Here is a 15,016-nt window from a genome sequence, read left to right as displayed (position 1 = left end):
TAAGGACCAACTATGAAAAAATTAAGAAGTGCCTGAGAAACAGAGGTTATCTTTTATAGGTGAGCTACCTCTCCCATGGCTTCAAGAAATTACTTTTGTTTCTAAACAACATGGTGTTTTGTTCATTGACAGTGCCAAAACGTCAGGGTCTAATTTCAGCCTTTGTAGGTTTTCTTATAAAAATTGGCAGAGCACAATAAGCATAGAATGAGAGTCAATGGGAGGGCCTCACCAGCATAGGAATACAAACGGGTTTGTTTGCATTGCTTAAAAATTGAGCGGCAGATGGCTGCTTCTCACAACGTTAGCTTGCAGGGACAAAGGACAACGTAAACAATCAAGAACAACAAGAAGGATCAAGCCAGTTTTCATTTGCTTGTATTTATTAAGTGACCCATTGTAGATCAAACTCAAACAAGGGATTTAAAAACAAAGCACAAAATAATTTAGGCACTTAACACACCCGCTTATTTGCTCAAAAAGTGTTACAGTCAGCCTTTGCCTGCTGACTCACAGCAATTGGTACAGTAACAGGGCAGCTGGGGATGAAACAGAAAAGAAAGACGGCATATCTAGCTTGAAGATGAAGAACTGTTCCTGTCTGCAACATATTCATGATTCTTCCTCTTATTTATGCTTGAATAATAATCGATTTAAACTGCTCATCCCTAAAGCTTGCCCCTTTTGTAACTGCAGTAGGACCTGCCTGCAGCTGCTGGTCAGTGACATTGCGTCGGTACCCTGTGTGGCGAACCCAGGCCCAGCTAACATGGTGCACGCGTGTCCTTCTCTCCGAGATCCACAATTCCCGATTCATAGCAGCACCGTCCAGGCTTGGCCAAGAGGCCGTCAGGCGCTGCGCTCAGCTGCCACACAGGATGCCCGCGCTGACTTGGACAGAGTCTGGCACACGAGTGTCACTGCAGGGATGGGGGATCCTGTCCCTCTGCTGTCCAGCAGTCCCAGGATTCAGTACTTGGACGTAGTACTTTAATCCAGTTTAATATGACATTTTTGTTCTCTTCCAGTCTTTGAAATGTTTCATGAGGCATTTTACTCAGCAGTAGGTTTTGCAAATACAGTAGTTTGCACTGAAGTGTTCATTCGTACCATTTCAATCCAGACAAGGAATACAAGACATGCTACAACTCAAGCAACCTGATACAGGTTTGTATTACTTCTATCATCAGTAGTCTAGGCACAGACCCATTATTTAATAGCGTATTGTGGTACAAAGTACAAATATCCATTCTCTGGCCATCTATTGGCAACATACCATGAACCACCATGACCCTGTCCCTTCCACCCCGTGCCAGAGAAACAGGCTGTGTAACTGCAGGCTGGCATCATGCTCATGTCCACATGGGGCTGGGCTGAGGTGCCAGTGCTCACTGCCAGAATGACAGGGCCGCAATGCCCGTCGTAACAGTGCATACAGCCGCAGCCTGCATTGGTACTGGGGGGCACTCAACCTATGCAACCCGACCTTCCTCGTTAAACCTCCTGTCATGCTTGCCTTGCTTTCCAACACTTGTCTTCCTTATTTTTTTCTAAATCCTTCCTTTCTGCTTTCGAAGTAATCTCGATCTCCCTTGAGAATCCATATCCTCTTTCTGTATCCCACCATCCTGCACTGGTGTGGCACCTGTGTGCGAGCCAGTGACCCTTATCACTAGGCCCAGTGTTCAGGGGAGACCCCAGCCTCCCTATACAACACTAAACAGAACAAACAGACATCAACGAGGACGGCTTGTTAGTACAGAAGCCTGCTTCCTCTATTGCCACATTCAGTGCTCGGGGTGTGGTTTACAGAAAATGTTTACAGTTGAGAAAACCTCTTACTCTACATATACAGGGGGTTTGCAAAGCAGTCTCTGGTCAAGGGACTGTTCTGATCCAGTTAAACCCAGGAACTCAGCTTTGTACACTGCAACATGAACTCTGGAGTCAGTTCATACACGGCAAAATCCTAACCCTTCCTGTATCCAGCAGCAATCACTGCAATCTCTGAGCTCAACAGCTCGCCCCTCTCCGACAAACATCCCTCTGTCCCGTCAATGTGCCTGCCTGGCAGGCAGTTCCAGTCTCAAAGTCATCTTCAGCTCTCCTTTAAGGAAGCCGCAGATCCGGGCTTTTCCTCTCCAGTACAAAACTTCCCCATGTCCCAGAAGCAGGACCTCATCTGGCTGGGCTGCAGATGCCCGCTGTGCGCTTGTAGACCTCGGTGACGTTCTCGCAGTCGGTGAGGGAGAAGGTGCTGTCGCCGACCCTGTGCTGGTAGCACCTCATGTCCCACAGCAGAGGCCTCCTGCCCCGGCCCTCCAGCTCTCCGTCTCCTAGGCCCAGGAGATCATCCGCAGAAACGCACCCTCTCATCAGGGCTGCAGGCTCACCCACAGGGGCCGCCGCCGCCGCCCTGTCGCGCTCCGGCAGGTCCAGTCGGTCAAAGGACTCGGAGGAGAGGATGCTGTCCTCACTGACGGCCCCACTGGGACGAGCCCGGGCTCCGCGCTCGCGGAAGGCCAGCTGGTCCAGCGATCCGAACGGCTCGGCGGCGCAGGAGGAGAACTTGCCGTTGGGCTTGAGGATGCTTTTGTGGTGCGAAGAGGGGCACTGCGGGTGGGGGGGCGGGGGGCGGGAGGAGGTGGCAGAGTCGCTGCTCTCCGGGGAGGAGGAGTAGTAGCCAGACTCCCTCTTCGCCGGCTTCTTCAGAATGCCTTTCCTGGGCACAGCCGGAGGGGGCGGGACATGCTTTTCCGAGTCCGGCGCCACGTTTCTGATCTCCTCCTTCCTGGGCTCGCTGGCAGGCTTCTGCTTCAGGCTGCCCCTCTTCTTGAGGATGCCCTTGGGCTGGCGGCTGGCGCTAGAGCCCCCCTCCTGCATGGTCTGGGAGACGTCGTTCTCCTTGCGCGACCTCCGCAGCGATCGCTGGCGTGTCACGGGGCCCCCGCCGCCGGCGTGTGGCCGCAGCAGGCAGCGCACCTTGGAGCCGTTCTCGAAGAGCGGGCGGGAGGTGCGGCGCAGCCAGTCGGTGAGGCCCGTCAGGCCCCCTGCGGATGAGTCCCCCTCTGGGGCTGGTTCTGCACCCTGCTTGCCCCTCGCAGCCTCTCCCTCAGGCACCAGGGGGCAGCGGTACCCCCAGTTCAGCCACCAGTGCCCTGCAATCTCCTCCACTGTGGCCCTGCGCTCCGGGTTCACCATCAGCATCCAGCGGATCAGCCCGCAGGCGTCTGGGGAGCAAAGGGGAAGAGTCAGAGAGGCTCACCAGCACTATCAGTGCAGCAGTTACACAGTCTACATGATGACCTTCAATCCGTGACTTCTTTCATTAAATTTGGCTCTGAGCAGAGTCTTACCAGATGGCTTGGACGGCTCACGGTACTGCCCGCTGGTGATCTGCCGCACCAGGTTCTTGTAGTCCTGGCCATCGAAGGGCATCGCGCCATAGACCAGCGTGTAGAGCAGCACGCCCAGAGACCAGCTGTCCACCTCCGGCCCGCGGTACGGACGCCCGTTCACTATCTCTGGAGACGCGTAGAGCGGACTGCCACAGAACGTCTGCAGGTAAGTGTCGTGCCGGTACGCATTGGAGAGCCCAAAATCAGCAATCTGGGGAGAAACAAGCAGATGTAGGCATCGTTAGCAGACGCTTCATCACTGCAACTACCTAGGTGAGAAGGGAAAAGCTTGGCCTTTTGAGCAATGAAGCTGAAAGAACGCGCCCATTTATAGCAGCCGGTTTTGCATTCTGGAAATTCTGGATTCTAATGGAAATGACAGTATTCAGCCCTCAAATCAAATTATAAAAATGCACAGAGATGAGGTGGAATGCGGTAGAATTCTGTAAAACGTTTTGCCGATGTATGACAGTATTGGATTGAACAACAGGCACTTCAGTCCCATCCAACAGTCTGTCTTCCCCTTGCTCACACCAGCTATCGGCAGCTGCTCGTTTGAGTTACTGGGCAGGAAAAACTGTCGGCCAAATACAATGGCTTTCAGAAAGAGGGTTAAAACCTCAACTGTGACAGCGGTTGAGGAACTGAGCTGTATTGACTAAAGTACAGGATCTTGCAATAATAAAGCAATAATGTGTCATCTTTTTGCCAGACAATGAACAAAAAAGGTCTTATTTAAGTCCCCCACCCCTCCCAGGTCGCCTTATCTAAATTACAGAAAATGCGAGCTGATAAGTGGCCATCTGCTGCATGCCAGGTGTGCTATCAGAGCCGTCCCACAGCACAGAGCACAATGGCATGCAGTTCGTGAGAGGGTGGGTTTGCAAAGTACACCTGACAGTAGATCAGACCAGCAGCTCCTGACATCTGGTATATTTGCAGCTCCGTCTCTAGGCGGGCAAAGACAAATTGGGAACCAGTTTCATGAATCTCATGCCAAGAGAGATTCAGTGGAGTAACCTTCAAAATATCACTGGAATTTACACCAGAAGCATCCTGGACAGAAACTGATTAAGACTTATAATTATATTTTCTCTTCTTTTTCTGGCAAAATCACTCCAAGCTCCATTCTCTAATAAGACTCCTAACAGACTCCATGGTGTGGAGCCAAGATAATGGATTAAAAATACAATAATTCTCTTGACACCCTGCAGGATGGACTGAAGTTTTAAACTGGTACTGGTACATTGTTAACTCCAACAAGAGTTCAGGACTCTCGGGGAACTGGGGGCTGCTCCTGTGAGGAGATGCTCACTCCTTTTAAATGGTCAATTAGGCTCTTCTAAGAACCATGTCAAAATCTTCCATTTTTCAGCCTGATCTAGTGAAAATGTGGGAACTGTATCTTCAGGGGCTGCTGACAGGCAGGCAGAGCTGGAGAGTGAGAGCAAATGTGTGTGCGTGAGTAACTGTGCGAGAGGCACTGGCAGGCTGCCTCAATGCTGTTCCACAGAAACTCCATTATCAGCAGCCAGCATGTAGGGCAATAAAGGATCTGTAGCAACTGCAATCTGAACTGGCGGGTTAAACAGTTACACAGAGCCACAGTCTGGCCTCCCTCAGGACATCCTGCTTCTCCTTTGCCATTAACGTCTGGAAACCCAGACGCACTGGCTGTGCAAGCGAGCGACGGCTCCACACCTTTACTTTCTCTTTCCCGTAACAGCTTCCAGACAAACTAGACTCCACACTCGCTTTTTACTGTAGGCAGCTCTTGTGACAATGGAAGGAGCTTCAGTGTGTGCAGAGAGCACCCCACTTTCAGATGCACCCCTCATTACTCACCTTCACGTTGCCGTTGGCATCCAGCAGGATGTTCTCCAGTTTCAGGTCCCGGTGCACAATCCCGTTCTAGAGAGAACAACACGAGAGCAGTGTTGATAAGAGCACTGTGGTCCAGCGTGCACCAAGCTTCACCAGAACCCTCTGTGCTATTGTAGCAGACCAGAGAACTTGTCTCAAACGAAAGGAGACCATTCTGCCCACGTAACGTGACTGTGCACTTCAAGGTCAACTCAGATCAGTTAGTACTTCTTGCAGAGTAGCAGAAATCATCCTACTTCAGACAGGGAAATACATTTTGGTTTTTGATATCTTGCTCGGGCTGGCAGCAGTTGCTTCCTGTCCACTCCAGGACCTGAAATGATGAAGGTACAGGCCTACATCTTGTTGCAGAAGCTCTGCAGTGCTGCAGTCTGGGTCCCAGCCATTGACCAAGCCAGGACCCTGTTATTTTGCCCCTGAGATGTTTCTCAAAGAACGCTGTTCTATAACGGGGGTGTCACTTGTGTAACTGTGCTGGGGACTCTGCTTTGTGTCTTACCCGGTGGCAGTAGAGCACGGCAGAGACGATCTGCCTGAAGAAGTGCCGCCCCTCCCTCTCCGTCAGTGTGCGCCCGTCGCTGATGAAGTCATACAGGTCCCCGCGGCTGGCGTACTCCATCACGATCACGATCTTGTCCTTGTTCTCGAACACTGCGGGCGCACAGGGACAGGTCATTGAGGGTGGGCAGGGCTGTGTGTGCCCTCTGCCCGAGCTGCAGCCTGGCACAGGGCTGGAGCCCATGGGCACTCGTTGCATAATTCGCTGGAGCAAGCCAGGTTACATAAGCTGATCGAGTGTGAGGTTCTTTGTGTTATTTCACATCACCTCTACGAGCTGAAACAACTGCAGCACTGTTAGGAGACTGTTACAGACACAGAAGCAAGAACAGAGCAGAACAGAGAGCTGTCACAAGTACGGGACTGGAAATTAAACTGACAAACAGCCTCAAGCACAGCGAGCCAGCTGGTGCCAGCACAGCTTGGAGGCTCACTGTTCCTTCACTGAGCTAAACCACCGTAGAATGACTTAAGTCAAAATTTTAAAAATGGATTTCTGTTATAATCTTTTGTGTGTAAAACTATTTGACATGGATCTTTAATATGCTTGCTGCTTTCTGATTTTTTTTAATGCTCACTCTTATGTAGGTTGATAGACAAAGGGTGAGTAACTGTTCAGATTTGGACTGAAGAGCCATTTTTTAACTAAAAAGTTCTTCTGCTTTTACTATATGAACTTCATGTTCTTTTGGACACAGAGGAAGAGCATTTGTTTTTTTTTCTCCACCCAGTTCGTGTCCATGTGCACAATTCCTTTCAGGTTTGACTAGCTTTGCCTTCTACTGGGCAGTTCACTGCAGTACACTGTGCAACATCACACACTGCTCTGGAACTATATACTACTCACGGACACGTCTGCTTCAAGTTTTCCATCATGGGTTTACTTGAGGAAAGTAAAAAAAAGAGTTTTTGTGCAGCACCCCGCCAGGAAGTGATTGCTAGATCTGTGCAAGAGCAGTTGTGATTGCTGTGGTGAAACGGAGTGTTGAAATGAAATTAAATGAAATGACACACACGCATGGAAGAGGCAAACATGAGAAGACAATCATGCAGCTGCACACAAGAGCCCGTGCACCTCTGACGCAGTGTCCAGGGATTGGCTCCTCCACCCTGCTCTGTTTTCCTGCACGCAAGCCCTTTTTTGCCAGCAATTACAGCTTCATTCAGCAGTCAGTCTTTTTGTTTTTTGAGGTTTTCTGCTCCTTGACAAACTGGCATGTCTGGTGCTGAGTCACAGATGAAGGTAAACAACAGGACCCAGCTTGTTCTGTTTGAAGCCAGAACTCCTAACAGGATCCTGTATGTTCCCAGAGTAAACTGATTACGTCTCCAGTCTGTTCTCTGCACAAACACACTGCAGAAAATTGTAATGACCTTATTGAACAATCAGTTTTGCTGCAATTGGAGCTGCTCAGTGCTACAGTGCAGGGCTGCAGGGTGTTCAGTAGCTCAGGGCTGCAGGGTGTTCAGTTAGTGTTTGGAGAGTTGGGGAATACCTTCATAGATAGTGATGATGTGGGGGTGATTGAGGGAAGACATGATCTCGATCTCTCGGCGGATGTGTATGAGGTCTTGCTCGTCCTTTATCTTATCCTTCCGAATGGACTTGATGGCAACCTGGTAAAAAAATAATAAATAAATCTTAAATGAGCTCCCAGAAACAGAATCATATGCATCACCTTTATTTCAATTTCAAAGTACTTTACCTGCAGTACTTTTTTAAAAGCATTTCTGCAATATGAGGAGCCTGTATTTATAAATTAGCTAGAGTTTTTTCCCCCCCAAATAACTCAAGCATGTGGCATTAAAGAACTTTCCTGTTTACCTGAAAGTTCTTCAGTGAGGAATAACTGATGATTCACCCAGAATACTGCAGGTGAGTCCCAGGCCAGGTCAGGCCCCACCAGTTCTCTGCACCAGGACCCGGACAGGTGCCTGCATGCCAGAAGGATTCCCGGGAATCCCAGTGGGACAGACTATCACCGTCACTGGGGACACTGGCATAGGCTGTCCAACACGGACAGTGAGCAGGGAAGGGGGCAGAGGGTCGAGAGGTGGGGCAGGAGGAATATTTTGTTAACAGGAATCCGTCCATCATTCAGGCTGTTTCTTTCATCCAGGTGAGAGAAGCTGGTGGGCGTTTGCAGAGGTTTCCTGAACCGTGAAGCCCGGTTTCACAGAAGTGCTCCAGGACAAGAGCAAAACCAATCCAACTTTCAAAATAAGTCTGCAGCCCATTTACCCACAGCCACTCCTGGCAGGAGGAAAACCTGTTTGGCAACAATGATTATCTAATATGCACCTTCAAACGTTTTGCGGCTATTTTCAGGAACTGCAGGAACAGCCCGTGTGGATATTCTACCTTGCCAGCAGAGAGCTCCCGTAGGAGACGTGCGGCTCGGGTTCATTCTACAGACCTCTGTTATTGTTCTCCAAAAATAAGCACACCCCTGATGTCAGACCGTGCTGATGTAACTGGAGAGGCTGGAGCTGTATTCAGCATGTTCATAAAACATTTACCACCACACTATCTTTATAGCTGTTTCTTTAAATGGAAATTGACAATGAAAATTGAAGGACCCTGAAGGCAGTGTAAACATCTGTTATGTTAACAGTATTTTTTCCCATTTTCCAAAGCAACTGATCTCAACAATGTAGAAAGATGTTTTAGAAATATAGCCTACAATGCCTGGGACAGACTTTGCTTAAAGGTTGTTTTGTTTGATTAACATTTCCACTATAGAATAATCACAATGCATAGGAAACAGTTCCAAAAATACTGCAGGCAGACTTTAATTCATATTATTTATACTTCAGATTCCTGTGTTTTATTGCATGTTTATTATTGCCATTTGAAAATAAAAAATCTTCTTTGTCTGCCTATAGTGACTCCTGTTATGATTTGAATTTGCCAGCCTTGGTTAGTCTCCAAACTCCAAACTAATGATTTAGAGATAAGAAGTACTGTTTAGTATAAAACATTCAGGGAGAGCTGGGTTGTGGCTCGCTGGCTTAGAGTTACTGCAGCGACGTTGGCACAGAGCCGAGATGATTGATCAGTCCCTGCACATAAACCTCCGCTTCATTTTCAAGAGAGCTGGGGGGGAGAGACCAGGGAGACGCCCACACAGCACAGAGAACATGGGCTAGAAGCGCTCGTCATCACTGCTTTCCAAAAAGACATAGTGCCGAGTGTTCACCTCTGTGCTCAGGGACACGCGTGTAAATACACAGCGCTCCCTGCCCATGTGATCTTACAGCTGCAGCACCTCGGCGCTCGGCGCCAGTCTCACTCTCACTCACATGAAGCCTGTGAAGCCCCCCTATCAGGAGGCAGACCAGTACAGACCAAAAGCCCTGCTCTGATCCCTGCCAGCCACGCTCGGGAGCCAGCTGTTGAGTCACGAGCACCCCTCCGGGAACGAGAGGGGCAGAGGTGCCCGTCAGGCTGACCCCTCGCCCGCGTGCAGCCGCGCCATCTTCATCTCCATCTCCGTGCTCTTTGATCCGGGACCTCCGGGGCAGGGAGGGAGGGAGTGGAGACAGGCAGCCTGTGGAATTCTGTCAGCCTGCGCCTCTCTGGGTCACCTTCAACACGCAGTGCCAGCTGCCTCATTAACATATCACTGATCGCTGTGCTGGTGCTGTGGAAACAGCGCGGGGCTGTTTCCACTGCCGATTCGAAAACAAGCAGCACAGGAGATTCCATGAAGCCCGCCTGCGCACACGGACTCCTTCACCGCTTTTCACCGCTCCATCGGGCTTTTTCCCTTCGTTACATCAGCTTTTCAGAAAACTTCCGACAGTCTCGCCATGACGAGATACGCTGGCCGGTAATTCTGTCACACAGCACACCGGGCATCTCGACACACCGTTATCAGAGCCCAAAACAGAGAGCCTCCTCCCGATGCCTCACACTGAAGGCCACAGGTTAAAACGCTGTTGTATTTAAACACCAACATTAAAAGTTACTTTTTTCAACAGCTCACATCTTGTTATGCGGGGAAAAATAAGACCACAAGTGAAAACTGAACCCTTTCCTCTCACTTTGAAATCACACAGGTCAACATAGTGCTGTTATTGTCGTTGTGTTTTCTTTTATTACACAGATCAAGACATTGTAAAAACATCTCATTCTTCTATCATGCATAAGATCTGTAGTTTATTTTTAGCACTGGTGTGCTCAAGAGACAATAATACCAGAACAGGTTCAGCCCTGAACACACCAGGGCTAAGAAGGGAAGCTTATTCACTCTGGAAACATTGTGGGTTTCTGTGCTGCTCTCTCTGCCCATCTATTGTCCTGCTTAAACCTTCACCCGCGTGACGGCTCAGCTCTGCTGCCCCAGTGTCCCAGGAGTGTCTCCCGAGAGGCAGCGACGTGCACAGAGCACGGCTGGCTTTGTTTAAACTCCCCGAGAGGTTCAAAGGGTCAAGTGTAGCTCAGGCCCAGCTCCCACAGGGAGAAGCAAGAACTGGCAGGTACAAGGGAGCGCGGCCAGGAAAGGAATTCCAACTGGCCCCGCTTCAGGAAGCGGGCCCTCTCCCATGGCACCTGGTAACACTCCCGCAAACAAAGAGCCCGACCGGTGGGAAACGCCGGCAGCCGACGCGGAGCACAGGGAGCAGCAGGAGGAGAAACGCCCACAGCCGCAGAAGCACACGAAGCACAAGACCAGGCCACAGTGGGGGCTGTGGTTACGTGGAAAAGCCAAAAAAACATAACCCTTTATACAACATATGCAATAGTTAAAGCCGTGGCTCACAGAAGATTCATTAAGTGTTATTTGCAATATTGTTTAAGCAATTTAAATGTAAACACAAGTTTTAAATTTGTCATTAGTACGAAATCCAGCTTTCACAGCTAATTGGACTGTAGAGCTACAAACAGTAATATGGCTCATATGTAACACAGAATCTCCCTTTCTACGTTTTCTGGCTTTAAGGAAAAATTGTGGATGTTGAATAAGCAACTATGTGCATGGTACGGTCTCATAAAGCTCATAAACCGCAGATCTGTCCTTTACATTAGTAGTCTCCCGGTCAGACTGCTTTTTCCACAACAAAAGCTGTGTGTACGTGAAGCAAAGATCCCAGAGCTCTAAGCACTGTGAGCGTTTCCGAGAGGAGGCTGGGGACCTCCGCCACACTGCTGGGAAACAGCAGGCCCAGCAGCGCTCCTGCCATTCTGAAAGGTTTTCCAGGCAGCTCCCTCTGTGGACTGAGAGATGATCAGACACCAGAGGAACAGACTCCCGTGTCTGCCAGGCAAGACGAAGACACACCTCGCCCATGTGATCAGGCTGGCATTCCAGACACTTACTGGTTCAACTGTACGATAATATACAGCTGCACGAGTTACACAGTGTACCTGCTTGTCTATGGCCTTCCTCCACCTGCCTCAAGCCGGTCATTACCGATACCTTTCACCAACGTTATCAAGCACTTGGAAAGTGGCACCTACATGGAGCTAGGGGACACCAAAGCTGATTTTTCAAATTCTTTTCAACACCAGTCCTTTGGAGGTGACCCAGCAATTCCTAAGAATTTTGTTTTGTGATCGAATTATGTGCAACAGAGCTTTTCGAGGCGCTGGCTTTCCTCATCGCTGGCCCAGGATGGCGTCAGCGGTCAGGACAAGCACGGCTCAGGGAACCACTGGCTGATGATTGACGAGCTGCACTGCCATTCACCTGACCCGGACACGGAGCTGCACAGCTGAGGAAACGGGCTCCTCTCGACACAAGAGCCTCCTGTTCGGCTGCAGCACAACCCCAGGCTGCAACTGCTACAGCCCACAGACACGCATCCACAATGCAAACCGCCTGACCAGAGTCTTGAACGTCCACAGTGGCCGCACTGACAATCGCAGAGCAAGAGTTCGTGTATTGTGATTTTACCATGGACTCGCATGAGGCGTTCACAGCCATCTGACAGGATGAACTCTGTAACACACTAGGCAGCCATGTTGCTTTTATCCTGCATGTCCAGGAATCAGCCAGCAGGTTCAGAGCAGATCTCCCTGGCAACTCTCTTGCTCAGCTGAACTGGCAACAGAACCCCCCCCCCTGCAGAGAGCTGTCCCTTTTAAAACTCCACCACCCTGCCTCCTTAGAGAACTGTATATTTATCAACAAGTGCCCTGCTGGGGTTCTGTACTTCGTGCACTGAGCTGTCCCTGTTGCTGCCAGGATTTTGTCTTGGATAGGTGGGGGGGGGGGGGGGGGGGTCGTTGCCTAACATTTTCAATGCTTTTCACAAAGAGCTATGTCCTGGGAGTCGGAGCTTAATTAGCCAGAAATTACTTGATGAAGTGGAACTAATTCATCCAGCAGTCACGATTGTTATGCAAGTGGTGCCTTCTCCATCTCCACGATTCAGAATAGAAGAGACCACGGCTAGCTCTCGGCTCTACCCCTCCACCCGCTTTCCTGGCACGCAACACCGCCCCGACAGCTTCAAAAGTCATTTCGAACTCTTTCCGAGCTCTGTGGGTTGATTTTGTTCCAGCAGCCCGCTCTGGTGATATAAATCTAAGAGCCCGGGGCTGACCAGGAAGGACAGAGCTTTCTCTTCCCTGACGGGGGGGATTGGCGGTGGGGGACCGGAGGGGTTCTGCACGGAGCGACCCCTTTATGCAACACCGCGGCACTGAGCGGGTCAGTCCTTTTACAGAGGCAAACGGGATGCTAAACACGATCTCAGCTGATTTGCCTTTTAAATACACAACGTCATTCTAAGGTCGTGGTTAGGAAGATCTGGCAGTGCGGCGTATCTTTTTTTCAACGTCCCCTTTGGCTTTCCGCACGTTTGCTACTATCTACAGCAGTTCGTGTGAAGCCCCAGAAAAAAAATAAAACTCGTGCTGCTGGCAGGTGGTGGCCTCGTGCAGTATTTTCGAGTGGGCGAAGACCAGCTCTCAAGAGGGAATGACTCTGAAACAGGCTCGTCTCCGGGACTAAAGCGCAAACACACTTCTCGTGTGAGTTCTGGTCGTCTGACCGGTGACTCAGACAGGTTTTTACTGTCGTTTCTATTGTTGTTGTTACTTTCGCTTCCCGCACTCACTCACCTATCAACACCTGCCGGGAAGAGCCCGGGTTTTTCCGCCGTCACGAATGTTTTGTTTCATTTACAAATAAAAACAATGAGCGCTAACTACTACGGAAAGATAATGAAAATATTAGCGCACAAAACTTGAGCGGAGCCGATAAGAAGCAGAGTTCACCCCGAATATACAGTGTATATTATATGCATATAAATGTTCAAATTGTGTGCTCTTTACGAATTGAAGCTACAAGCTACAAGAGTATTCTGTTAATAATATAAATGTTTCGCATCTAGATCTCCAAAATTCATACGCGTACATTTCTACAGTGTGTGAGCGACACACAACGTTTAGAGTACGCCCCAAATGTCTCATACACGTGGAAGCATGTTGGTAAAAAACAATTGCTTAGATGACTAAACATATTCTCGTCTCACTAGTCCTGTAAACCGTCCAGCTGAAAGACAAACACCGTATGAGCGACACCCTCGAGCGAACCTCCACAGCCCGAGACAGAAACTGCAGGCAAGTGTCGCAGCTGGACTGTGGAGTACCGGGATAAGCACCCTTTTAAACCAGGTAGTCACAGAAACCGCGCGTCGTCCTGCTCCGTAGTCCGTCACAGACGAGCTATAGTAATGAGAAGTAGAAGGGCGCACTTACCACTCGTCCTGATCGCTCCACTGCTTTCTTCACTGTACCGTACGTGCCTTTCCCCAGAGTCTCTAAAAACTCGTATCTGTGCTTGAGGTTGTGTTTGTGGTGATGCCTCTTCACAGCGTGGCGTCTGAGCGAGACCTGCACGGCAGCCTGGCCGGCTGACAGAGAGCCCTCGGCCGGCAGAGCCGAGAGAGACCGACCGCTGCTTCTTAAAGTGCACTGATCCATCGCGGGATTGCGAGCCGTTAATAAATATTAAATTAAAAGAATAACTGAAATGAATGACTGAACTATAAGCGCTAAAATCTATTTTTCACAAGAACAACATTTCTCAAGGCTTCACTGTACTCTACTAAGTTTCTCTACTTGTGGTTCAGCGAACTATAGCAACCTGGCAGGTAAGTCCCCGCCCCCTCATGAATAATTCAGTAGCCCTGGCTGCGGAACGCTGTGATTGGCCAGCTCACACCACGTGTCTTACTTGTTGGGCCGTGTTCTTGGAATGTGCTGAAACCTCGGTTTTTCTATTGGTGGTCTTGCGGATTTGGACTTGATCATTAATAAATCTGTCCTCGGTGTTGATTATTGCTGATGTTTAATTATCATACTCAAAACCACATTTTATGTTTTATGTTGTAAAATCAGTGATACCGGATATTAATGGTTTAACCATCTGTGTTCAAAAACGAGCTCGGATCTGGAAGAAATCGCTGTAAATTACACACACAGCATGTCGATCAAAGTTTATTTATCAAATGCACAACAATACAGCGTGCAGCAGTAGTTGCTGGCAATGAAATGTATTTTCTGCGAGCTCACCGGGGGCGGTAAAAATCACAAAATCAAAGTTACAAAATAAGGTTACATAATAATACATAATAGTGCAATAGAAATTGAATAAAATAAACTCAGAGCTCAATATAAATAGAGCTGCGATGTGTCCAGGGTGCAATACATTATGTCCAAGTAGTGCACTATGCCGAATACAGTGAAAACTGTATGTCCGTGTAGCCATTACGGGTGATTTGCTGAAGGAACTGCAACTTGGCTATTTAGCAGTCATTTGGTCATTTGGTGGTGGTGGAGGGGAGTCCATTACCTGTAAAGTGCTCTGAGTGGAGTGTCCAGAAAAGCGCTATATACGTGTAAGCAATTATTATTATTATTAAATTATTATTATTTGCTCTTGCGCTTCTGCACGAGTCTGTAGGACAGCGCAGTGCCATTGCTAGTGACCTAAAAACTATCTTTGCAGGTTTGTTGGATTTAAGAAGTGTCAAGCTGGGTTTCATAGCAGTATGCAAAACATTAACAAACTTGTCGCATTAAAAATTAACACCTTTAGCTCAGTTGAGTATGAAGGCGAGCCGGACAGTGCGGTTCAAGGAAGAGCAGGAAGTGAATGACGTGAAAATTCTCCACATCGCCTTTGTTCGCTCGCGAGCAACCGGGAGCGGAGCGGAACCGA

General features: G+C 49.1%; 1 protein-coding gene across 1 annotated transcript; it reads right to left on the bottom strand.

Annotated features, from left to right (window-relative positions):
• Positions 1-365: 365 nt before the first annotated feature.
• nuak2 (NUAK family, SNF1-like kinase, 2) lies at positions 366-13,909 on the bottom strand. The gene is made up of 6 exons (XM_088921603.1): positions 13,552-13,909; positions 7,337-7,457; positions 5,782-5,933; positions 5,244-5,309; positions 3,357-3,609; positions 366-3,230 (listed from the first exon to the last, which is right to left on the bottom strand). The coding sequence occupies exons 1-6, from the start codon at positions 13,774-13,776 to the stop codon at positions 2,179-2,181; spliced, it is 1,869 nt and encodes a 622-aa protein (XP_088777729.1). The 5' UTR covers positions 13,777-13,909; the 3' UTR covers positions 366-2,178.
• Positions 13,910-15,016: the final 1,107 nt, after the last annotated feature.

Source organism: Atractosteus spatula, chromosome 7, assembly GCF_055471065.1.
Source record: "Atractosteus spatula isolate fAtrSpa1 chromosome 7, fAtrSpa1.hap1, whole genome shotgun sequence".
In the NCBI taxonomy this organism is placed as follows: domain Eukaryota; kingdom Metazoa; phylum Chordata; class Actinopteri; order Semionotiformes; family Lepisosteidae; genus Atractosteus; species Atractosteus spatula.
This window is presented reverse-complemented; position numbering and strand designations above follow the sequence as displayed.

Coding starts and splice junctions, on each gene's coding strand:
- nuak2 (XM_088921603.1), bottom strand. CDS start 13,776: ATGGATCAGTGCACTTTAAGAAGCAGCGGTCGGTCTCTCTCGGCTCTG. Junction 7,458..13,551: donor TGGAGCGATCAGGACGAGTG/GTAAGTGCGCCC, acceptor TTTTTTTACCAG/GTTGCCATCAAGTCCATTCG. Junction 5,934..7,336: donor CATCATCACTATCTATGAAG/GTATTCCCCAAC, acceptor GTGCGCCCGCAG/TGTTCGAGAACAAGGACAAG.